We start from the raw sequence: 24007 nt of genomic DNA, 5'->3' as shown, positions 1-24007 counted from the left end.
CGACAAGGACGCTTGTCACACGGACATCGATTGGTTCACTATAATAAAAGCATATTCGCCCCCGCCCCAGCTCAGCTGAAACCAAATCAAGGAAAAGCCCTCGTGTCAAATCATCTGAACCTCCCATAAGTCTCGTCTAACACCCGCCATCAATATCTAAGATTCAAAACTTGCCTAAGAAGCCTTGCTCGGCTGCAGTAACCTTCTTTCCGCTCACCTGCTTCATGGTCCAGAAACAACGTTAATATTGATAGTACTCTGCTCAAGCCAGGCTGCCACTGATCTTCAACCTCATCATCTAGTTCCGGGTAATTGAGTTCGTCATACGCAAAGGTCACTTTCTTCAACCTTCACTCTTCGAGCTTCGACCTTCTATTTCCAATACTTCAACAGCTGACAATCTAAGCAATTGCATCGAAACGAGTCGAGACGAGGTTCGATCTAAATTGAAACCGATATCAACACCTCATCATCATCCGAGGACGGCGCATATGTATTCAAAATCAACGAGTAAAGTATAACCAAAATGCGTCTCGAGCAGTTGACCATTCCAATGACGCCTCGAACGCCCTCTGCCCTTCTCTCCTCTTTGATACTCTCCCCGAGACCTAATTTGATTCCCTCTGGCTATGGCGTCTTCCCGTCAGATTCATCAGCCCGGGACGATGCGCGAGAATTATCGCAACCAGGAGTAGGAGCAGGAATGGGAGCAGGATCGGGAGGCGGGACAGGAGCAGGGACATTCCCATCTTCCATCATGTCCATCTTATCTCCACTCATACCCATACCCAACATCCCTGCTCTTTCACTCTTATCGCCTTTTCCCACCGAACAACCTCACCGTAATTGTGATTGTGATGGTGCGCATGATACAGGGTCGAACACTCATGATTCACCAGATGAAGCAGCTGAAGTTGTGGAAATGAGGAAACCAGAAATCGAAATCACGTATAGATCCTTAACTCTGAAAGAATCCACTCAAATAGCCCACCTTTTCTGGCTCAAATTGAAAGATATCGACCTTGAAACCAAGAATAAAAATAAAAAGGCGATGAAGGAATATACGAACCTCACGATCGAGCTTGCGAAGGAGCTGGACCAAGTGGGTGTAAAGTGGGACAAACAACGGAGGGTGATGGGTATTCATCTGAGGGGATTATGGGAGAGACAGATGAAATTACAGATGCGAAGACAGATGGGTGAGACGACTTTCCTTCTTGGTAGTAAGAAGAACAAGGGGAGGGGGTTTGTTATTGATAGGTTGGCGTGAGTTGATTTCTAATTTATTCATCGATTCATCGGTGGCCTTTTTGGGCTGCATTGTCTTGCCGTGGCTTGGCTAGAGGTGGGTTCCAAGTCGAATTCTGTGCGATCGAACTTGGAGGTGAGATTTAGTACTGCTCATCGCTGAGAGGAGAGGATGGCGAGGTACTACTGTGCATATTGAGTTGGACCTGGCCTTCTAAGAAATTGACTAGGGCCGCACGAGTATGGGTTTTGGTGATGGTCACTTTAGGGATGGGGGTCTATAGGCTCCCATTTTCACCTCGTCCTCATGCCTTCACACTGATGACTGATGCACACGATGACCGGTGACTGATGTGGACCTTTCGCTAATTCTAACATTCATACCGATTCATTGATACACCGATACGATCGAACCAGCTTGTGTGTCCAAGGATCACTCATCACTTCCAACGAGGCGCCACACCCTTTGGATCCTGCGTAAGTTCTACTTCTTCCTCCTGTGTCACTTAATCACTCAAAGCCTATCTCGTACTGGACGGTCTTCGAGACTCTTCGTCAGGCCGATCTCCTCAACGGCACCACCCTCAATGACGTCCGTGAATCACCTGCCATATCAATTCAGGTCCACTGGAAGGAGCTGACAAGCATTACCCAATGTAATATGGCAGACCTCTACCTCTTCCCGAAGTCCAGCGCATTGACATCCCTAAACTCAAACCTGAACAGAACAGACTGGACAGCAAAAGCATAATCAGACCCAAGTCGATACTCAAAGTCGGCTCGGCGAGTAATCCATCAAAGCAAAACCATACTATCCAAGCTGGATTATTTTCTTCCCTTCCCTTTCCACTCCCGCTACCAGTGCCCGTGCCGGCTCGCCTACCCAACTCATCCAGACTTTCTTCTCCTCCTAATCATACCTCTCCAAGCTTGATGAGCTCAGATCAAGCTCCAGTTTCAGTGCAGGGACAAAGACAGACGAGGAAGCCCTCTACGTCCATTTCCACCCTCAAGTCGATCTTACGTCCTTCTTCTCTACCTGTACCTAAACCACCAAGCGATCAGGCAGATATCATCCCTTCTATTTCCGCGCAGAAGGGTGTGGTAGCATCAAATACAGATCGAATGACCTTTGCTGGACCGGCTGCTGTTGATGATATGATCGCATCGACTTACAAAGTCGAGGCTGATCCTACGTCCAAGACGAGCCAACAGAAGGCTATGGATTCATGTCTAAATGAGGCGCAGAATCCCGCTGCGACTCCAAAATCGAATGCCAAATGGACAGAGCGGAAGAAACAAGTATCCCTACGAATTATGGTAGACAGGTGCGTTCGTTCTATCATATGCCTAGCTACGGAGTCTCTCCAGCTGCAAGCTGGATTGTGGCGCAGAATCCTCGTTCGCGCAGGCAGGCAGGAGACTAGCTAATCATATGATGGGCTTTGCACGGTATCTTTCTAAACGATAACCACTGTTCCGCACAACAGCCACAAACCCATCAAAAGCAACGCTCTGAGTACCGCCATCTCTTATCAAACAGCTACAGCCCTTTCCACGGCTTTTCATTCTCGTCGAACAGGGGATCATACACCCTACTCGGCTCACACACCGTTCATTTACGGATATACAAGTAGAGATGCAGCTTGTTCGCCTTTCGCGGCTTATACCCCATTCGCATATGCACATACGCCACAAGGTCGGGGGAGAAGACGGAATGGTACGCCTTTACCCAGCGCGCTGAGATTCGGACCCGGGCAGGGAGTAAGTACACCATCCCATCTGCAAGGATGGCGAGGTAAATCAAGCGGCAAATTCAAGGGCATGAGTAACAGTAAAGGCAAGAGTAAAAGCCGAGGGGATTTGACTCCACAGATCAAACATACAGGACGCCATCAGACCAACCTCATTCAGCCATTCAGCGCTATCACGCCTATTCCACCAACACCTAGAACTCCTAAAACTGCAAGATCGATGATTTCCACTCGGACTCGGACTCAGACCAGGACGAAGTACAAGAAAAGTTACGGTCACGGAAGCAGATACGGGAAAGGGAAACAAAGCAACAGAAGAGGTAAATTCGGGTGGACGCCAATCAGCAGGTTGTTGCCGAACCTTTCGTTCAACCTGGATATAAATTTGGACTTGGGGGTGCACTTACGTTTGGGCGATAAGCTGTTTTCGTTCCACACGGCGGAGACGGACCCGGACCCACTAATGAAGAGCAAGAGTAAGACCAAAAGCAAGAGTCAGAGTCAGAACCAGAAAAAGGCGAGATACGGAAATTCTGATGGTAACCACAAGAATAAGGCGAATGCCATGGAGATTGGAGGTATTGGAGGTGGTCATGGTGGTTGGGAAATAAGATGATTTGGTTCAGTGCAATACAGTACAGCACTCGAGTATTTGATACGATATTATCAAAGCACGAGTACAGTATAACTGTAGCAACAAATAAGATGATCAGAAATAAATAAGTATAAGGGGCCGGCCTGATGTTCTTATGCATCACCCATCACACTAAATTTTACAATTTGACATAACAGAGGTATTCTACAGTAGTTAGGTGAAATCGGAGCTGAATTGTTGACGCTTTTGTATCCGTATTCGTATTCGTATTCGTACTCGTACTCGTATGAGACGAGAACCCGCAAATGTGTAAGAACATGTGAACATCCTCTGCTCGTACCGATATCGATGAGCTGATGGACTGAAGGAGTAATGACCTGATGAAATAGCAACAAGGGGAAGTAACAGTCACACCTGCGTATGCCGAATGCTGCCCATGACATCCACTCAGATCGGTTTGTTGCCCACTTTCGTACATTCCGTGATGCGCTGTGGTCAGGTCAAATGTTAGTAGATTCTCGTTATTCGTACGTATCACGCTTCACAATCAGATTTTCGAGCAACAGATGTGATTCAAGCGTTTCACTACTATATCAACTAATTCATATCGGGTACAAGCAACTTCTGTCAAATAATTTCAATCTATGTCAATCTATTCCAGTCCATGTGTTAACTCGATCAACTCGATTCCATTGTTGTCTTACGAGTGCCGAATGGCTTTTGGTGTATGTTATTTTTCTTTTACTTTTGACAAGATAAAATGCGAATTATACTTTTATCTGTACTTTGTGAAATAATGATGGGCTTCTCTTCCTGTTTTATTATTTGTTGTGACGGTACCAGCGACAGAGATTTGATTTTCCTCCTTTCTAAAAGCTAATCTTTGATTGCTCCAACGCCAATTGATCGCCTCACAAAGCCACGAGCCCCAACACAGCTCGCCACTACCCCCGACAATTTCCTTCATTTTGGTGATGATACGTCTTCAGCCAGACTAGTTACTCCTGCTGTCCCCCTTGGGTACTAGGCGAAGCAGTTCCATTCTCAATCTGAGCCGAAACTTCAAATGGTAATCTCGTAGCCGCTTCCAGTGCCGCACGAACCTCGCCTAAAATTACAATACAATCAATCAGCTTGATCCAAACGCCTGAGCGAGCAATTGACGGTAAGCTCACCAGCCATAGCGTCGATCCCTGCCCACATAGTTCCATAAGCTTCCAGACCAGCCAAGATCACTTTGACGTTGGTCAAAAGCGCTTCGACTTCCTCGGAGCGAGAGTTGGTGTATCCGCTAAAGGTATTCTCGGCCTGGACGGCTAGAGCCAGAAGCAGGAATGCGTATGCTCCTGTGACTAGACCGCATGAACAGAATGGCGGCCATTTGGGACTGAGAAAAACGAAGCATGAGCATCAACATCAGTTCATGTATGTGGACACGGGTCGCCGCGTATCGACTACGAAAGGCTGAATCGACTCACGGTCCATCCCACATAGCCATGACAGCAGACCGATGCAGCACCTCTAGACGCACAATCGTGTGCGCAGCAGTAGCGCACCTCGCAAGGGAAATACCAGGCGGGAAGACGTCGAGCTGTTGCAATTCTGGCGGAGGTAATACCTTGTCCGACTTATCGTCTACACCCCACGCCTTGTGCGGTTTGACGCTGGCTGCGCTGCCTTCGGACGGTCTTCTACTATGCGCAGACCCCGTCTCGGAGGGAGGTACGGACGATCGCGGCGGCGTAGGTGATATAGGTATGATCGAGGCGGTGATTTCCGGATAATGATTCGGAGCTTGCAGAGTCGGCGCATACAGTTGTGCGGCTCCACCGGGATATGAGAACCACGGAGCGGGGAGAGCGTCAGGATAAGCTTCGGGTGCCCACATGTCGTCCACGCCATATTCGTATATCTCGTTAGGGTCATACAGGTTCAGATCCTGTGTATACTGATGAACCATCTCTTGCCCGGTCCCAGGAAATCCATTTGAACTGCCTATCTGCGCGTACAAACCGGACTGTTGTGTCTGATCGTAAGGCTGGTTTGGCTGCGAGTAATTCTGAAAGGAACCGTTGGTGGAAGCAGGATCACTGCCATTATAAGTTGGATCGTAGGCTGTAGTGACATTGCCAGCTGAGGTTTGATAATCTGATGTACCGGTATTCGACGAGAAGTCGTCTGCAGGTATCATTTCAGGAGCTTGAGGTAATCCGCAAATTTTCTTGCTAAACAGCGAGACTTCAGGGAAAGCTTGCCATCTGTGAATATGAATATGAACAACCGCCAACCCCAGACGGGCTTGAAGCTGTTGATTCCTGCCGACCTCCTCCTCGCCACCAGGCACCAATTCTATAATAGCAGTAGCTTCGGCCTGTTTAATCAGGTCCATGACTTGTTTGTCGACATCGTACATTTTCTGCCTAACGGCGTCCTCATGGCTATGTTGGGTGTTTTGATTATCAGAAGGACTGAAGAATCCAGCTGACGTCTGATCCGATCCTAATTGTGGGAAGTAGACCGAGGTGACAAGGTTGAATACCTTGATGGTCGACTTGACGGTTTCCAAGAAGTTTGACCAAGAGTGATCGGTCTCCGAACATATGGGATAATGAACGTATACTCCCGGATCATCGGGTCCTATTATTGGCTGATTACCCGACACTAATGCTGCAGTGAGCTGAGAAACGAATGTTGTCCACCAAGTTCGTCGAGCCATGTCTTGTTGCCAGTCTGCTCCTTCTAGCATCCGTCCATTCTCGTTTGGACCCACAGGCACAGAGCTTGGGGTGTGCTTATCTAATTCGTGTAGACCAAGTTGCATCGCCAGAGTAACCGCGTACGACGCTCTTTCTCGGTTCTTCGAAATGCTACCACGGCTCGCCCACTCCCACAAAGCAATTATGGTCGTAGCCTGTACGCACTCTAGGTTGAGTTGCCCGTTCGCTACGAGAGATTCAACCAGTTGCACAGCCTGATCGGCGAAAGCGACCGAAGCCGCTTGCCGTATTCTCTTCGACCGGCTGGAATTGGGGTTGGGATCCTTGGAATGAGGAGCGAGTACGAGGATGGCTTGAACGGCGAGTAAGAATGGAGAGTTCGGTAGTAAGGTAGGTAAAATCGTCTGTAGCAGAGCCTTCGGTGGCATGACGGTGACATATTGGTGAACATCCTTGTAGTAATTTTGGAAGCTATAGATGCAGATAACTGTGAGATGGGTGACGACCACAATTCCCCAAGAATAGTCACTTACACTTCTTCTCGGCTCGAGAATTGCTTGACCACTTCTGTCGTGTCTTCATTCCCATCAAAATCGCTATCGTCTGACGACGTGGACGGGCCATGATCAAGCGCAGGGGCAGTAAGCAGGAAGTCCAGTTTCTTCAAGTATTCAGCCAATGCGGTAGGTGCCATCACTAAGACCCGTGGACAAGGAGTTGTCAGTGTGTGGAATGGGCTTATCACGGACGAGAGTTACGTCAAAGAGGAATAGAGACTTACCTGGACGCCTCTTCCTCGCACCTCCTCTCCGCGATTTGACAAAGACGCATTCCAGGTTCTTTCGCGCACACTATATCACGTAGACAGTAGGGGCCTGTCAGCTAGTCACGCTCGCGCGGTACCGGCGGATATATTACCCCTGAACGGGGAAACGCAATGGGCAGTACTCACCTGACCACAGACAGGTTGGTTACCATCGCATTTAGCTTTCTTATTCCTGCAACTGAGACAAGCCGCTTTGACAGGCGCTGCTTTGTGTGTGTTCCCATTCGTATTGCCTCCTTGCCATTTACCTATCCCTCCGAAGCTTGTTCCGGCAAAGTTGGACGGATAGGGGTCTATGCCGCTTGGCGAAGACGACGAAGCAGCGCTGTACTGGTTGTCCATCATCATCGGATGGTCCGAGGGCAGAGCGTAAGGGTGGTACGACATTGTGGACGTCTTATGTCCTGAACTTTGTTGCCTTGGGGAATCGTTCTTGATTGCCGCCGTTTAATACATTCGAAGTGGATATCACAAGGATGGAGAGAAGGAATGTCGATGTGATATATATCCGCTGGCTCGTTTGCTGTGTCTTTTTTGGTTTTTTTTTTCTTTGCTTTGGCTTGTACGTGATAGATATGAGTAAGATGATTCAGCAAATACCGTTGGTCTGGGGTGATAATGGTATACGTTGGTTGGGTTGACCAGGTTAGATTAGATTGAATTGATCATGTATGGTTCGATGCGATTATTGTTAAATTAATCCCTCAAACGTTGATGAACTATATTTATTCGTTATTTCAAGAGTGGTGAGTGCACACGTACGAAAGATCAGCTGCATATGATACGGATAACATGGCCATCCGATTACCTAATTATAGCCGGTACTGCATGCACACATATCATCCCACTCTAACAACGGTCGATCTTCATGCATTCTGGGTGGCAAATTAATTGCTTGAAGCGGGAGAGGAAGACTAACTAGTCAAATCACTTTGATGCCGAGCATGTCTGTGCGTAATTCACGTTTTTAATTGACTACTTAGCTTGGACTAAGGTATTGGCGGCCGCGGTTCTAGACCAGGTCAAGGAACAGCCTCCAACTTCCCAGACCTCCACTTTCCACTTGGGCACATGCCATTCTGTTTTCCTGAAATGCCACTTGAAAAGTAATCCCGCTCGGGGTTATGACCACATGGCAAGTTGAAAGACGAAACTGCCACTATCCCGGACGAAAGTCGAAAGAAAGATTTGCGGTTGCACGGTATCGTCCACCATGGAGCGTGCATACTGAGTACTGGGTTGTAGCAGTTCGACAAATTCATCAAAAGATCGTTGATAACAGCTTCTACTCTCCTTCTTCAACCTTCAAGTCGATAACGAGCTGATCAAAATGGTAAGTGCATATGACATCCCTTCCACTCACACGCAGCATCATGGGAAGGGAAGGATATGCTATCTCGGTGGAATTAGCAGCAAGGAGAGGAATGAGCGGTATTAGACGGAAAGATAGATTGGGAAATTAGCAGGTTATGATGGCGAGGATACGGATGAGGTCGACCGCAAAAAAGGATGCGCCATGAGGGGTTGGAGTGATAAGGATGATGTCAGAGGAAAAGGACATTGGCAGAGAGTAGCAACGGGACCGGACAGATGTCATCAGGTTTGATGGCAAAACTTCGTCAAACAATCGATATCACTACATAATATGGTCATATCCCTCGACAACACAGCGCTTTCCCACGTACACATCCCCCCTAATTCTTTCATTCATCCAGCATCCAAACATCTTCAAACTCGACTTGTCTTGATACGTCAGACTCATGCAAGAAAATTCAGACAGAGTGACTAGAATCGACGAGATAGCATATCCTTCTACCATCCCCCCCCGGCGTGCTAGAACCTCAAACTTCGTAAACCGTGTATCACACTGATGCGATACCGTGTTCTCTCATGATTGTAGCCTTCCCAAAAAACCTTCATCGTTAAGCAAAAGCTCGCCAAGAAGGCCCGACAAAACAGGCCTATTCCTCAATGGTTCCGTCTCAAGACTGACAGTGAGTGTGGCGTCCTTGTCGTTGTCCTTGCCATCTTCCAATCATTGGTCGCGATACAATCTACGCATTACGAAACGAACGACATCTGCTGACGATTTCCTCATTTCTTTTAGACACCATCCAAGTTAGTCGACTTTCCTCCTGCCCTTCTTTTACACCTAATCTACATCCTTCCCTGATCCCCATCCTGAAAGCACTAATATCGTTGTCGCCGTTGTCTTTTTGAAACAACACCCCATGAACCATCGCTCGATGGGCATACAACACAATATACCGATAAGAGCTAAAGCTGACATCTTGAATCTCGCAGTACAACGCCAAGCGAAGACACTGGCGACGAACCAAGCTCAACCTTTAAGCGAAGGACTTCAAACCCCCTTTTCTTCATCACCTTCGACTTCACATATACTTCTCTCCTCTCCGTCATTCGGGCACTCAGGTCGAACTCTCTCATACCAATTTGTACCGTCTTATAGGATAGGTCATTTTGGTAGCGGTAGAACTAGAGGCAGAGACGAGATGATGCACATGCATTCGGTATAAACTGGACTGCCTGATATTTTATCTCACGACTCCTGATTTCCTGAAGCGAGTCATCGTATTTTGCTGCCTTGAAGCAGAAGCAAACGCAAAAGCAGATACAAGCGGCAAAGGAACAATGAATCTTGGGAATCCGTTTTCGCGCTTGACTTCATCTGCTTCGTTATTACCATACTCACTGATTCAAGAAGGAAAAATGACTACTCTACTGACTACTTCGCCGTCAAACCTGACTCAGCTTCTGCATTTTTGGAAAACCGGATCAAGACCAGATCAATGCATGAAAAGCACAACAGTGTAAGGTATTGTATATACAAGAATACTTATCTATATTCACATGAATCGTCATAATCATTAAAAGGTAATTAATTCGTTGATCATTAAAATACATTATCAAGTCTCCAGGTCACGTCGATTGTCCATTCTACTCTCACTCGTACTCAACATCATCAGGCGTGCGTGTGTCGCGTGTCCTGTCGTATGCGTGTGGGTGCGGGTGTTTTGTCTCTTCATCCTCCATCCCAGCTTGTCCAATCTCCTCCATCTTCCATCTTCCATCTTCCATCTTCAAGTATGAATTTCAATCGAATTCCAAAATCCACCAGATCAACTTGTTCTAAGTCATTATAAATACGATCTCTTGAGGCCTTACAAAAATCACCTTGATTCCATCCCCATTCCCATTCCCAGTCTCATTCTCATCAACCTTCGCATTCCGTTTCTTGTTATCGTGGTATGCCTGACTCGTAATCTTTGATCGATTTCTTGTCTTAGATTCCGGTCCTCTCATGACTACCCCAGAACCTCTCTTGGATCCTACCATGGACCCAGGTTTATCCACCTTGACATTGTCCTTCAAATTGGATTTGGGGAAATACAAGATCCCATCTTTGATTCCGTCCGATAAGATCTCCAGGTTTAAATTCAAGTCCAACTTCTTCGACCGTTTCGATGATGACGATGCATGCGAGAATGATAGTTTGTTCAGATCAAGTGATTCAACTCCTATCCATGGGCCTTTAGACTGTTACCAAAAATTGACAAAGTAACCAGTCAAAATTAGCTATCACGATACTTTCTTTGCATTCATCCTTGTCTTTCTCTCAGTCTCAAAACGCAAGGGGAGGTTCATAAGTTAAGTGAGAATGATATTTCGACGTCCCGAAATTGCGACATCACACCAAATTCCACTCACATCTTTCATATGGCCAATATATCGGATATTGCCTTGGAATCGACTTCGAGTACCCGAATGAACCACTATGCAGGGTATGCCTTCGTTGAGGATCATTCCTGGTCCATCCCATATCTTCGATGCGACGGTGACGTTGTTGGGTCTGAGACGCTTGCTGTCCTCATCATCAATCGGAGAGACCTCAGGCAAGTGGAGTAATTCAGGTCGCAATGAAACTGCAGATAACGCTTGGAAAGGCGAGAAGTACGCTGTCGGCGTTTCTGTCGGAAGGGCAGATAATTGCTTGACCACTGAACCTATCTTGTCTTTCGGGGCATTCGAAGCAGTCTCGGGATCAGAGTTGTTGAGCAGACTGATATCTGTAGGCCTAATCGGGATCTGAACACGATCCAACAGGGATGTATCACATGTTGGCCTCGCGGTGAGGCTTGGATCGACCCGTAACCTCGCTTCACCCTTCAACACTGACTGTGACCCCACAGAAGACATGGTCGAGCTGGAACGACGGTTCTCGGACTTTATCGTTGGAAAGATGGCCCGTTTCTCAATGATCCCGCCAGATCGAGTGTCAGGAGCCACAGCTCGATCGGACGGGATAGTTCGATTTTGCCCCCTTGATGGTGATCTTGCTGCTATGGAGGGTGGCGTTCGACTATCACCTGGCCTGGGAAGATTAGGCAAGATCGTGCCATCGCGAAGTGTGTGACGAGATCCAGCAGCCGTGCTCGATTGTTGACAGCGAGTGTTGCCGGACTTAGCCTTGGAGGACGGTGAGGCGGGCAATCTTCGATTGCTATGTAGATTGCCTGAACTTTGCGACATCTCGTCACGCAAAACCTTGCGGGAAGAGCTGCTTGAAGTTGTACTTTGTAGACGCAAGCGTTTGAGTCCATTCGACGTGTTTTGTGGGGTTCTTCGCTTGCCATCGGCTGACGCTCTTTCGCACTGCGGATCATTTGTGGAAGCTCGAGGACGGGCATCCGCGAATTTAGGTGTCGCGGGATCACAAGCATTGATCTTGTCTATCCGGTCAGCCTTGTTTGGGGCGAGCTGGCTGATGCAGATTCCTAAGTCTACGGTGTTGGGATAGATCAGTACTGATTTACGGGAGCGAACGTACCATCACTCAATTCCTGAAGCACTGAAGGCTCGAGTGCGCTGAAAGTGAAGGTATCGTGGTCGGAAGATTGCATCCATCGACGATTAATATTGTGAACCAGCGTGTCTTTGGCGATCGCTACGATCGCACGGCTTCGCGACCTGGGAGACGCAGTCTGCTGTAAAGCGTGCTCGTCCATCTGCACTGAGACAGTGGTCACAAGCGTCTATCCGCACGTCAGCGTTACTGTCCAGCAAGCATGTCAGCGCAGGGTAGCATACCTGATATATCATTGGCGCAATGGCGAGATCTGAGTCTATATTCACAACCTTTCCCATGAGGTCCTCCAACAGGTCGATAGACATAGTATTATCATGAAGTAATTCGACGAAGTCTGTTGTGCATGCCACCACATCGAACCGGGTTTTGAGAATGTGAAGGGCGACCGAGTCGATTGCGCTGATCATGCTCTCGACGTTGTCTATCCATCTCGCGTCCCCTTCTCGGCAGCTTCTCATGGCCTGTTCCAGCCTAAATCGAGACATTTTGATTGCGCGCAGAGTCCTGACGAGATTAGTCGGGTTGATCGTCGCCTGTACAGCCTTGCTCAGGCTTTCGCGTTGGGTCGCTTCTGCTGATCCGATGTCCTTTGCCCAGCTGTTCTCCCAACTTCTGACGAGAAAGAGTTTGGCGCGATGCTCTAGTGTAAGTGCATTTACGTCACTAGACAAGGCATATTTCCAGATTCGCGGGGCGCGGACTAGACACTTCTTGCACCGGCACGAGTCCCATTCTAAACCGTGGCAGAAATCGTGTACGATTCTGGACTCAATTTCATTAACGAGTGAATCAAGTTGCAAATAAGCGGCCGCTCGATGAATGTGAAAAGCTGTGGTCAGATCGAATGATCTGTTGGAAAAATCGAGGCGGCCAGCGTACATATAGCCAAGGCAGAAATGCAGTGAAGCCGGAGTAAAAGGAGGGCTTGGCAGATCCACATCCGAGGAGGTCGGCGCGAATGAGGCAGGATTCAGGAGAACTGACGCGAAATACGGAGACCGTGAAGCTAGGATGAACCGATGGGCAGAGAATATCAAGGTCGATGAGAGGGAGTCGGTCGAGTTTTCAGAACCGTCGGAGTCACCATACCACATGATGTTCTGTGCGAGATGAATGCGAACATCCGCGTACAATTTGCTTCGCCACATATAGGTGAGATCTTGACCAAGCCTTTCACGTCGATCTTGCTGGTCACCCCTGACTTTAGATCTGCTTCGAGATTCTTGATTCGGGTTGTCGTCTGTGTCAACGTCCATCCACTGTACGACATCGCCGAATCCATCGCTCGTGTAAAGCCATCTAAGCACATAGCATTCATCAATCCACATGCTCCACACATCGATGACTCACTCTAGCTGCGTTTTGAAAAGCTCGGGAGTCTCGTCGTCCAGCAGTTTGAGGGCGTTGATCTCCGTGTTTCTCTTTCTGACTCCGCTGTCTAATGTCAAAAGCGATGTACGTGAGGTGGCCCAATCTCCAGGCAGGTCGAAATGCTGATCAGCATCATACGACGAATTTGGAAGCACCAAAGGCAAAGCTGGGGATGGCAGACGGAGATTCTGTGCGGATTTAGCAGTTGACTGAAAATATCGATCCTTGAACACCTCTGCTCAGCGCGTTGAGGTTAGTCGACTCCTTTTACGTGCTACGGACCTTTACAGACTCACTTGGTGCTCGTGCGTATATGATCGCTGATGGTCAGCTATCATCCCTGCAGTAAGCGACTCACCTTTGTGACCCCATGATTTCTCGACCGAATCCCGCTCCTCCCAGCTTACATCACCAAAACGGCTTTCAGCATTGTCAAAAAGCGTCTTGAGATCTCTAATCCAGGACTCCGTTGACTCCGTGAGCCGTTCCTCCACCGAGGGAAAGTCGATATTGAGAGGGTAGGTTGTCATGAGAAGCGCCTGGAGCCGACTACTGTCATGACAGTGATGACCTTTTCCGCAACGAGTATCGTTGATGTGGAAATAAGAACCTGTAGCGCCTGTGCTCAACTTTCTGAATAAGAGCAACACGAGTGCAACACGTTGCTCGCGCGAACACGTCACGAGGTAAGGGGAACGTGGCATCTCATAAATATGGTATATACAATTCAATCTTAAATGTAGCCATTACTACTGCGTTTCCGCCAAAGTCTTGATTGACCTCAGGCTGTTTGCAGCATGTTCTTTCGTCTTAATGATGACATCTATATGCGATCCCATCTGAGCCAACAAAGTATCCTGCAGGATCGCGGCCTTGTGACGAACCTCGGTGGATCTGAAATTTCAGGTCAGCTAAGGATGTGGACATGCAGCGCCTATCCAACCAGGGATGGACGCAAATATCACTCACGCTATCCGGGCACTCTCCAGCTGTGACTGCGTGATCAAGACTCCTTGTTGACTCGCAGCCAGCATGTTAGTGACTTCTGTCTCTAATTGAGCTATGACTCTATTCGTGTTTGCATTCTCCACGGTGAGTTTCTTCACACAACCATTGTCAGCGTTATCTCAATGGACGATCAATTCAAATAGCGTACAGCTTGAGCAGCTTCTGCTTGATCATGTACCATCTTCAATTTGACCTCCAATGTGCCTACTGTTTCCTTCTGGCTTTCGACTTGTTGTTCCATTCTATCAAAATGATCTTCCAAGGCTATCGCATCGTTACTTAAATTTAGGAGTTCTTGCCTGTAGCTTTCGCGTAAGGTCTGCAAAGCCTGCCAGATGACTACACGCATTTGGTGACTCGAGCGTTTCAATCCATCCAATTCCTCAATGCCAAGGTCGAGTTCAAGCTTGTAATCAACCTGTTCGTCTCGGAGAGGGAATGATCCTGTTGACGTATTCAGAAGACCGAGTTGGAGACACATCGAGTCATACTCGGCAAGAAGATTTTCGAATCGATCCATTGACTTGGTGACCATCATCTCTTGATCGTATGAAGACTGACTGGCTTCGGCGATCTTGCTTCGCAATTCATCTAGGCCACGATTGAGAGAGTCTCGCTCGTGATTCATTCGGTTGACCTCGTCGGGAGTGAGATTCTGGGCCGCTACAGCCCGCTCTACGTGAGCCAATTCAGTTCGTTGATTGTTCAGATCGTGATCTGCGAAATGTTAGCGCTACGGCTATAGTCCGGAAACTAGGTTCACTCACCTTGACCCGCCATAGCCTCCTTGATTTTGACGATGGCCTGTCGTGTCTTCTCTGCCTTTTGTCGGTGTAAGTCGATGAAAGAGATGAATTTCGTTTTATCGCCTATGAGTTGGCAGTATTCATCCTCAAGCTTTCTCAACGGAGGCTGGATTGGATATCAGCTAAAGGCCACGCTGGCAGGGAATGGGAAAGCATACATACCTCTTCGGCGCGAAGCTGTTTCAGCTCAGCCATACGTCTAGCATATCTTGTCTCAAGGGATTGGCTTTCGCCGACGGCTGTTGCAGCCAATCGGTCTGCAGAAGTCAAATTTCAGCATGGAAGAATCGCGCTCGGGGATGACGAAGGATGTGAACGAACCATACATCATTTCCAAATCGCGCTCAGCCTCTGGAAATTCTTCTGCACCACCATCAAACCATTGATCGTAGGTTGTCGAGGCAAAGTCCCACAATAAACGATCCTCTAGATTGGGGTGATCCAAGTCAATCTGGTGAAGCGGCAATAAGAGAGGATCAGAAGTGCACGAGGGGTCGTTCCAATTCCTGTGAGCCTATCGCTGGACATGAGTAACCGTTTCTGTAGACTGCGAGCCGAGGGAGAAAGACTTACTTTGCAGATCTCGACAAGCCAATTCAACATTGCCAGCATTCCAGACCATGAATGCGGCGCTCCTGGAGCTGTAAAGGCGGTCTTGCTGACAGTATCCATCCCAGGATATCTGAGATCCTTCAAGACCATCAAAGCGTCATCCTCAAACTTCTTACTCCATCCTGTACCTGGATCTACCAGGGTCTCCACGAGGAATCGGAAGATAGATTGGAATTCCTTGGCAGTGGGAGAGATGAAAGTCTTTGATGTGAGTGGCGCGGGGTAACGAGCTGACACAAGAAAGTCTGTGACATTTCTCATACAGGCGGACTGGAAGGCTTTGTCTCGGATGGGTCGTGGATCTCGCGGTGGAGCAGCGGTATACAAGCCTTGAGCTATGGAAGGTCGAGCTCGGCTTGACGAGGCAAATACCGAGCTCCTTCTGACACTAAGGCAACGGAGTCAACAGGAGTGGAAAGATGGCAAGACACACTCACCTGCCGGGGACATTTCGATTTGTTTGCGGCGTCCGACCCAGGAAGGCTCCATCTCCTACTATACTACTAGACCGAGGTTCTCTGGCATCGGTTGGGCGACTGGCCAACGTCGATCGACGGGGTCCATGAATACTCATGCCGTTCATCTGTGCCCCTTATAGACAGCGTTATATCCGAAGCTTGCTGACTTATCCGCTTCGCTGAGTCTGAATTCTTAAGTGTAACAGTTCCCGTGAGAAGAGATGATGCGAGAGTAAACAGACCTCAGGGAGACAGGAACTAAACAGTTGTTTGTCAACTTGAAGGCAAGTTCAAGCCACGTGTACAACAGAGTTACGCAACGCGTCACTTTGCGTCGCGTCAATCTTGGTGGTGACAGATACAATGCATGGCAAAAACGTGGTCCATGAGGTCTTACGTAGATTACAAGGGAAACGGGACCACTTCCCATCAGGACTGTATATGCGTACACAATGAGCCCATGTTCGCAGTCAAAAGCTCAACACTTACTGAGGTCTGTTTAAATCTAAGTAGCGGGGCCAAATCGCTGATATGACACGCTATTTGCAAAAATTCGTGCTGCGACGATGTCAGTTCACGGTTATCTACACCAAGACCTACCTTGAGCAATTCTGTTGACGTCGCACGGAACGACACATCGACACACAGACAGACGCTCAAGAAATGCTTGAGATCTTGACTCAGCTTCTCGGGCTGCTTGAGAGTAGGCGTTCCGTTGGTAGCAATGAGATACAGAGCTTTGAGGGGTTCCTCGTCAAGGTACGGAGGCTCGTTCTCGATCATTTCGATTGCCATGATACCTAGTGACCATATATCCACCTTTGCACCATACTCCTTCTGTTTGACCACTTCAGGAGCCATCCAGTACGGAGTACCGACCATTGTGGCGCGTTTCGACTTCTGCTCGGTCAACCTTGCGCAGAAACCAAAATCGGCTGAGGTCATAATTAATTTGGTATCATAATTGAGACACGTGACAACACTAACTGATTTTCACTTGACCTTGAGCGTTCATCAGGAGATTATCGGACTTGATGTCGCGATGAATAATGGATCTGGAATGCAAATGTTGGAGCCCACGGCAGGTCTATGCAAGTAATCAGTACTTAGCACTCTTCAACGAATTAAAGAGCCTGAGTCATACCTCCAAGCAGATAGCCGCAATCTGTTCTTCAGCCAATTTGTTATTCTCAATGACATCCGTCAAAGCTCCCCCTTCCATGTATTCCATGATTACCCACAATTCTGAGCTTCGAATGAGAAAGGCGTCTAGAAAATTGACAACGTTGGGGTGCTGCGACTCTTTCATGACGATAATCTCGTTTACGATGAGCTCCTTGCGAGGTTGTTGCTGCAGATCCATTTGCTTGATAGCAACCTTCTTGCCACTTGTGAGAGCCTTGGCTACGAAGACCATGCCTGAAGCCCTGTCAAGCATGGATTATAAGTCAGGTCCGACCGCATTGGAGCATGACTTACCCCTGTCCCACTTTCTTGATTTTGGAGTACAGCTGAGCTGGATCTTCGGAACTGACAACCGATCTTAATTTCTCCATGATCTGAGCCTCATTCATAGTACTGATGCGTCGTTCCGGTCGCGTCGTCAACGCCTGACCGGTTTCGGATGCATTGGCGCTCTGAGAGGAGGCAGCTGTCTCCTGGGTCGCATCTTTCTTGATCTGTGTTCGGATTCCCGTCTTCGATTCGGCAGGACGAGAGGGTCCAGCCGGTCTTGGAGGCGGGGGCGCCTTTCTTTCGGCAACCAAGGGTCGGGTCTGTACTCCAAGATCAGCCAGGAGCACTGAAAGAAACATTATGACACATACCTCCCGTGACTCAACGAGGGGGGGATCCAGCTGCGCTAGCTGTATGTCCTTGCGGCCGCGATCACTTGAAGCTAATAAATGCTTGTCATGTTGGATGTGGGATGATGGTGGCTGCCCTCCTAAACCAGCCCCTTCAAATCGAGTTGCTGCGGCGCTAGTTGATTGCGTTTGAGCCGGCATTGCGGGGACCAGTGGTCTCTGGAAATTGCCAGCGCTTTGACCCATCTGCTGTTGAGTATAGAATTGGAGAACGTCAAGCACGGCCTCTGGATGTCGAGCTGCTTCTTCCCTGGTAATGGCCGAGGATGTAAGCAATTTTGACCACTGAGGTGGCAAGCCCTATGTGCACAGCTCAGTCAGCTTTCCGCTACAGCTTATCCACCATATCCATACGCTCGCTCACCGTAAAACCTCCGGACACAGGGTCAAACCCGACGTGCACTTGATGAACGAAATTAGTCGGACCGGAAACGCCCATTAACGGCGAGCGATTGTATATATCGTCCATCCAGGCATACACTTCATCGTCGGACCGAAACGTGAAGTAGAAGAGTCTTTCTTTAGTTTCGAGCTCTATGCAGAACGGCTTCATGTCGACCCTCTGTACATCATGTATATCGGACAAAGCCAAGATGAATACAGGGGTCGAGGATTGCTGAATATCGTGAATGAATGACCAGCAAGGGAGTAAGCGATTCCACTCGTCTGATGACCAAGGAAGACGAATGAGATTTATCTTGTACGACTTGCCTCATTTTTGAAGATGCTCAATTCGCTGCCGCCTAGAACAAGCCATCGTTTGCTCCACATGAAAGCCCTCAAACCTTCCTCTTTTACGCTGGCGTACCCGGATCGGACTGCCTGATTGCGCGCAGTGTCCGAATGATTCACAGAAAAGGCAGAGACCGGAGTGATATTCGGAAATGACGAAGCATAGGATGTGGAAGAGAAAGCTGTCTTTGCATGTGCGGCCAAATGAGTGTCACCTGATCCGCTGAGAGCCTTGCCGCCAGGAGGTGAGGGAGCCGGCCGGGATGGTGTGAGCGAAGTTTGATTGTAAGACATAGCGATATGTCGAGATCAATGGTGCTCTTATCCAATGCCCCGGCGAGCTTGTTGTACAGCTCGTGGTAATGGTGTGCATCGAACCAGAGGGGACTTATCTTGCTTTTCATACTGAGGTCCGAGCGACCAAAGACATTCGTGTTACGTGTGAGGGTGACGGACGCGAAGAACAAAGGGCCAAACGCGGCGGCAAGCGCCTTTTGTCCCAGATCTAACGCGTGGCGCCAGTAATGCAAGGTCAGACTATGAGCACCGAATTGTCTACTAAATACATACATCTGCACACCAATGTGTCTACCGAATACATATTTGACAATCCAATGAGAGATTATCTGGGTCGGGAGATGGTGCTCCTGCCTTTCTTTGGATTTTCCAACTTCACAACAGAGATGGTCTGGAGCTGCTGTGCCAAAAACTCTTGCGTACCTTGTCTGAGGCAAGAACATCGCTCGATCAGCCCCATGACAGTGATAGGGAGACGATGCGCGAAGAGCAACAAACCTCATACGCAAGATCCTCATAATCATCTCTGAGTTGCTGCTCGAGCTTGGTAATGCTCGTTTGGCACTCTTCCTAGCCCGTATTGTGCCAAGATTGCGCTGTGACATGACGGATTTGGTAGGTCGTCTAGCTCTATCTTTGAGAGTCGATTGGAATCCTCGGATGCACTCCTAAATATTCGTTAAGTCCACGGTTAACAAAATAGCCTGAAAACAAGCATGGATTCGACTCACCTCCATGAGATCATCAGTATTCCAATCGTAATATATTCTGACAGACAATATCTCGTTGAACTTAGCATTCTGCAAAATGCTGAGAGGAACTCCGCTAGTATCTCCGCCAACATAGAAGAAGTCTCTCAGGAATTTGAGCCACTTCAAAGCTATGTCGAGTTCGCTGTCATTTAATGCTCTCATGCGAGATGGCTTGTCGGACAAAGGTGGTACGATGAGGGCTTCTATCGTCATCAAGATTTGTTTCCATAACTTGGCCATGACCATCTGCATGGCATCAGGGGATAGCGACGAAGCTAGCGTATGATTGTTCGTATCTAGGTAATCGAATAAGGGGTGTATAGCAGACTCGATGCTGGCGTCAGTAGGGCCGCGAGACCGTTCGTCTTTCGTGGGTGGTATACCATACTCCACAGAGCCAATCGCGGAACGATAGGCGGCGGACAGCTTGACCAGAGCTTCATTATAGTCGAGAGTTCCGTTCGCAGCTGGCTTGAAGACCGTTTTAATGGACGCTCGAGACAGGGTGTGACGTAACACAGGTGTCATCTGTTATAAGCGTCTTTCTCAATCGTCTCTTCGCTTACCTTGTCTACAAATGTCCGCACCATGTCAGACTCCGTTCGCTTGAGCGATCTAAATGCGCGTCCAAAATGATACTGCATGTCATCTCTCTCACCCTCCATGCCAACACGTAGCAACAGATGACCTCTCGTGTCCAATGGTAGAAGGACATCCTTGGAAACAAGATCGACATGCTGGGATGGGTCCAAGCGGAGATATGCTCTGCCTATCAGGTTGTGTTTACCCGCTAGGTTCCGATGTCGGACCGTCGCCATGAACCAGGAATTGCCTTTGACAGGGATATCGAAGCTTTCATCCCAGCGAGGATCCGAATCATCATGTATCGTGCGGGTTTTGGCGAAACGATTCCCGTGCTCATCGCTGACGATGACAAAACTATCGGGAAGTTTTGTATTGCCCTCGAGTGCTAAACCTTCGGCAAGAACGATCTTTACCGTGAACAAGTACACCTGTTCATCTGGCAGGGTACTCGTTTCATGGACATCGTATGCCGATAGGTCGTCCACCCGCAATTGATCATAGAGTTCGTCGAGTTGCTGACGAGCAGACTCAATATTGTTGAGCTTTACGCATGACTACAAGGGGCTCAGCGGGATGCCTAACATTCCAAGTCGACAAACAACTTGCCTGTGGTGTGAAATCAAAGAATGCTTGTATCTTCCTATCGCCTTGCAAGGAGGCAAAGGTGGCTTTAGCCTTTTCCACCCACGCTTTCTGCTTAGCACCTGTAATCAGGATGTCACTTGTTCGCATATCTTCCGAGAATAGACGTTCCATTTTGGTACAGTAGTCGCCGATGGATATACTGATTATCTATGTTGCCCAATTAACCCGCCGCTTATGGATCAACCCGTATACTCACTTTCGCTAGACGGGTGGCGAAAACAGCCAGCTGCCGCTCGTCGGGCCAACGCAGATCCATCAGAAACTGAACGGCGCTACGGAAGGAATCGAAAAGATCCGTCACAGAGGAGGAAGGGCCGTTCGCAGCCGTTGCCTCGAACTGAAATTATCTGTGTCAGCGTCACCAGTATCTCTCGCACGCACAGTATCTATTGCCAGGGCTTGATCCGACCATTCTTTCGTTTTTTGCGTCATTTGATCAAGCCATAGATCTATAACATTTGTGAATAGCGGTGATAAAGGGAAACGCAGGGAGTGATTCGCATCTCTGTACAATTGTTGGCAGAATTCACGTTGAGCATATTGAAGGGTCGAGAAACTCACTTGAGAAATGCTGCACCCATATCGCTCATCTTGTATGCTACGCGATACAGAGCGAAGCTGTCTTCCAGATCTATAGACTGGGGGGAAAGCGCAGAGTGTGTTATGGAGACAGTATCCTCCAGATCTCGGAACCAAAGAGTCAGGTTCTGTTGGAGGACAAGAGGTACTAGATCGACATGCCTGGAAGTCTGTTCATAAGCTTTCAGATACAAGTCAATGTACAATTTGTCGTACCTGCTGATAGGGCCTGTAAATTTCTTGTCCAGTCTTTTCGCTTCCTTCTCGATCCACAATGCCAATTGTCTCGCGAATTGACATGTCTTTGCGCCTTCCAGATCTAGTAACCTCGAAGCTTGGTCAATATACGCGTTGAAAGCTTGGGATTTGACCAGTTCGTTTATCCGGTCTTCCGCTTGTCTCAGTTCATTGCGATAATTGTCGGTGATGTCCACGTCCAAGATGAGCCAGTCCTCCACCGCTTCTACGAAGTCTGGCGAATGATATCCGCTCGGATGATCGAGGGCTGATTCTACGGCTTGGAACATGCACAGGTCGCGTTGTCGAGCGCTGCGGTCGAGGGTGTCTCGCTTCATTCTGATGATCAGTCTGCGCTTCATGTAAAGTGAATGGAGGCGACTCACATCTGACGTGGCCCATTGATGTAAAGGTGTTTCCATTTGCGCGCGGTCGAGGATAGCCATTGCCTCGTGAACACAAGCCGCGGGGACATCCCCGTTCTGGTATCGATCAATGATGGCTGAGAAGAAGGACACGGATCGGAATGACAACGGTAATCTCCATCTGGCAGCACAGATCTGAAGTAACGACACGTGTGAAGGCGAAAGGATGCTAAGGGAGACATCCTCGTCCTCGGGAAGGGTTTTCAGTGTCTCCAGATCCCGGTCGAGGCATCGCTTCAATAAGTCACGGTAAGCTTCTTTCGAGGCGGCAGGGATGAAAGTGAAATTCGAAGCAGAGCTGTCGAGATTAAGGGCTTCAACCTGTAGCGCAATGTCGACAGGTGACTGACGATCTGTCGTTCGTAACAGGGCGGGGTTTGATTGCATCATCTGCAGCATCAACTGTGATAAGGATGAAATCTCGCCAGAACGCCACGACGTCCACTGACTAGAATCGTTGAAATCGGTAGGTGAATACGGATAGGAAGATTCTGTGTTCAGCAGCTTCAAACATGTCTAAAAATTCCGGGTTAGCACGGTGTGACATAATCATAATTCTTCCACTTGCCTTGAGATCGTCCAGGGCAGCTTGTTCTGTGCAGACTTTTTCCAGTTCGTGGAGTTTGGCATCCATTGCATCATCGTGCCAAGCGTACAGAGCTCGGACGCAGTCGAGAATCGAGCCCTTCCACCAGTCTCTGCCATACTTCTGGAAAATTGACGGATAGACCGAATCGTGAGCTTCGGTTCGAGCATCATCCGAGAACTTTGCTACCACGCTGGGCGCCTTCTGGCTTTCTAAACGATTACGGTAAGTCTGCAGCCGGGCGGCCAGCTCGCTTGATAACGGTCCAAGACCAGAAAGGCAATCGTATAATAGCTCTAGGAAAAGTGATACCTGTGAACTGAGTTCCGATTTCCATGCTCCGTCCGGCAGATCCTCATCTTTCTGCAAGGTTCTGGTGGAGGTTGTAACAAATGCAAGGATGAGCTCTTCGATCTTGCGGGACTCCTTCATTTGACGTTGAAAAGCCTTGTCCGCCCAAGTCGAAGACCAAAATCGGGCAGCCGTGCGGCGGAACCGTTGACCCGAGTATCTATTTCCGCAATATTCAAGATCGCAACATCGGGAAGCGTGATAGTCTGTGAGCTCACTTTGGTTCCTGCCCCATAGCTATTCTTTGTAGATACCCATCCAGCGTTTTGAAAAGCTTTTCCGGGTATTTGGGCGATCTGGAGGAATCCTTGCCAACGAAAGATGTCAGATCGAAGGAAGGGAAAAACGATCCATCGTGCGACTTCCTGAACGAGGTCGGTTGAACTCGTTGCGGAGCGCTGCTCTGGGTCTTGACATCTGGTGACAAAACTGTGGTTTCCGACTTAACATGAAAGTATCTGTCAAGCACAGGTCAACTTCGCCCCCTTGAGATCCTACACCTACGACTACTTACACAGCTCGGAGAGCGTACCTGTATCCAATGATTGGCATCGCTTAAGGTCAGCTGACGTGGCAAGCTCACTTGTGCAACAGAAGCTTTGCCTGGGATACTCACTCGCAATTGAGATCGGTGACCGCGGCCATGCTTCAATGCGACTGTTTACTTTCT

The 24007-nt window shown here is 48.6% G+C and overlaps 5 protein-coding genes across 5 annotated transcripts; 1 reads left to right on the top strand and 4 right to left on the bottom strand.

Moving 5' to 3' along the window:
* Positions 1 to 526: 526 nt before the first annotated feature.
* Positions 527 to 3618, top strand: I303_101712 (uncharacterized protein; the record flags this gene model as incomplete). The annotated part of the gene is made up of 4 exons (XM_065968403.1): positions 527 to 1266; positions 1666 to 1725; positions 1917 to 2576; positions 2739 to 3618. 4 exons carry the CDS (start codon positions 527 to 529, stop codon positions 3616 to 3618), a joined length of 2340 nt encoding a protein of 779 aa, XP_065824475.1.
* A 977-nt stretch (positions 3619 to 4595) lies between these two features.
* On the bottom strand, positions 4596 to 7527 carry I303_101711 (uncharacterized protein; the record flags this gene model as incomplete). The annotated part of the gene is made up of 6 exons (XM_018405498.1): positions 4596 to 4705; positions 4773 to 4984; positions 5076 to 6785; positions 6848 to 7010; positions 7096 to 7165; positions 7267 to 7527. The coding sequence occupies 6 exons, from the start codon at positions 7525 to 7527 to the stop codon at positions 4596 to 4598; spliced, it is 2526 nt and encodes an 841-aa protein (XP_018265779.1).
* A 2763-nt stretch (positions 7528 to 10290) lies between these two features.
* I303_101710 (uncharacterized protein) lies at positions 10291 to 13929 on the bottom strand (the record flags this gene model as incomplete). Its single annotated transcript, XM_065968402.1, has 7 exons — positions 10291 to 10698; positions 10870 to 11942; positions 11990 to 12194; positions 12250 to 13327; positions 13379 to 13634; positions 13696 to 13701; positions 13758 to 13929. The coding sequence occupies 7 exons, from the start codon at positions 13927 to 13929 to the stop codon at positions 10291 to 10293; spliced, it is 3198 nt and encodes a 1065-aa protein (XP_065824474.1).
* A 219-nt stretch (positions 13930 to 14148) lies between these two features.
* I303_101709 (uncharacterized protein) lies at positions 14149 to 19174 on the bottom strand (the record flags this gene model as incomplete). Its single annotated transcript, XM_065968401.1, has 16 exons — positions 14149 to 14293; positions 14369 to 14499; positions 14556 to 15124; positions 15175 to 15319; positions 15376 to 15470; positions 15535 to 15727; positions 15787 to 16213; positions 16263 to 16408; positions 16773 to 16841; positions 16884 to 17218; positions 17271 to 17370; positions 17428 to 17710; positions 17763 to 18058; positions 18110 to 18448; positions 18513 to 18764; positions 18860 to 19174. The coding sequence occupies 16 exons, from the start codon at positions 19172 to 19174 to the stop codon at positions 14149 to 14151; spliced, it is 3840 nt and encodes a 1279-aa protein (XP_065824473.1).
* A 328-nt stretch (positions 19175 to 19502) lies between these two features.
* On the bottom strand, positions 19503 to 23982 carry I303_101708 (uncharacterized protein; the record flags this gene model as incomplete). The annotated part of the gene is made up of 14 exons (XM_065968400.1): positions 19503 to 19605; positions 19676 to 19845; positions 19909 to 20457; positions 20601 to 21068; positions 21121 to 21306; positions 21356 to 21496; positions 21541 to 21664; positions 21721 to 21900; positions 21955 to 22307; positions 22362 to 22916; positions 22969 to 23497; positions 23556 to 23795; positions 23852 to 23869; positions 23954 to 23982. 14 exons carry the CDS (start codon positions 23980 to 23982, stop codon positions 19503 to 19505), a joined length of 3645 nt encoding a protein of 1214 aa, XP_065824472.1.
* Positions 23983 to 24007: the final 25 nt, after the last annotated feature.

This window comes from Kwoniella dejecticola, chromosome 2 (genome assembly GCF_000512565.2).
Source record: "Kwoniella dejecticola CBS 10117 chromosome 2, complete sequence".
NCBI classification, from domain to species: Eukaryota; Fungi; Basidiomycota; class Tremellomycetes; order Tremellales; family Cryptococcaceae; genus Kwoniella; species Kwoniella dejecticola.
This window is presented reverse-complemented; position numbering and strand designations above follow the sequence as displayed.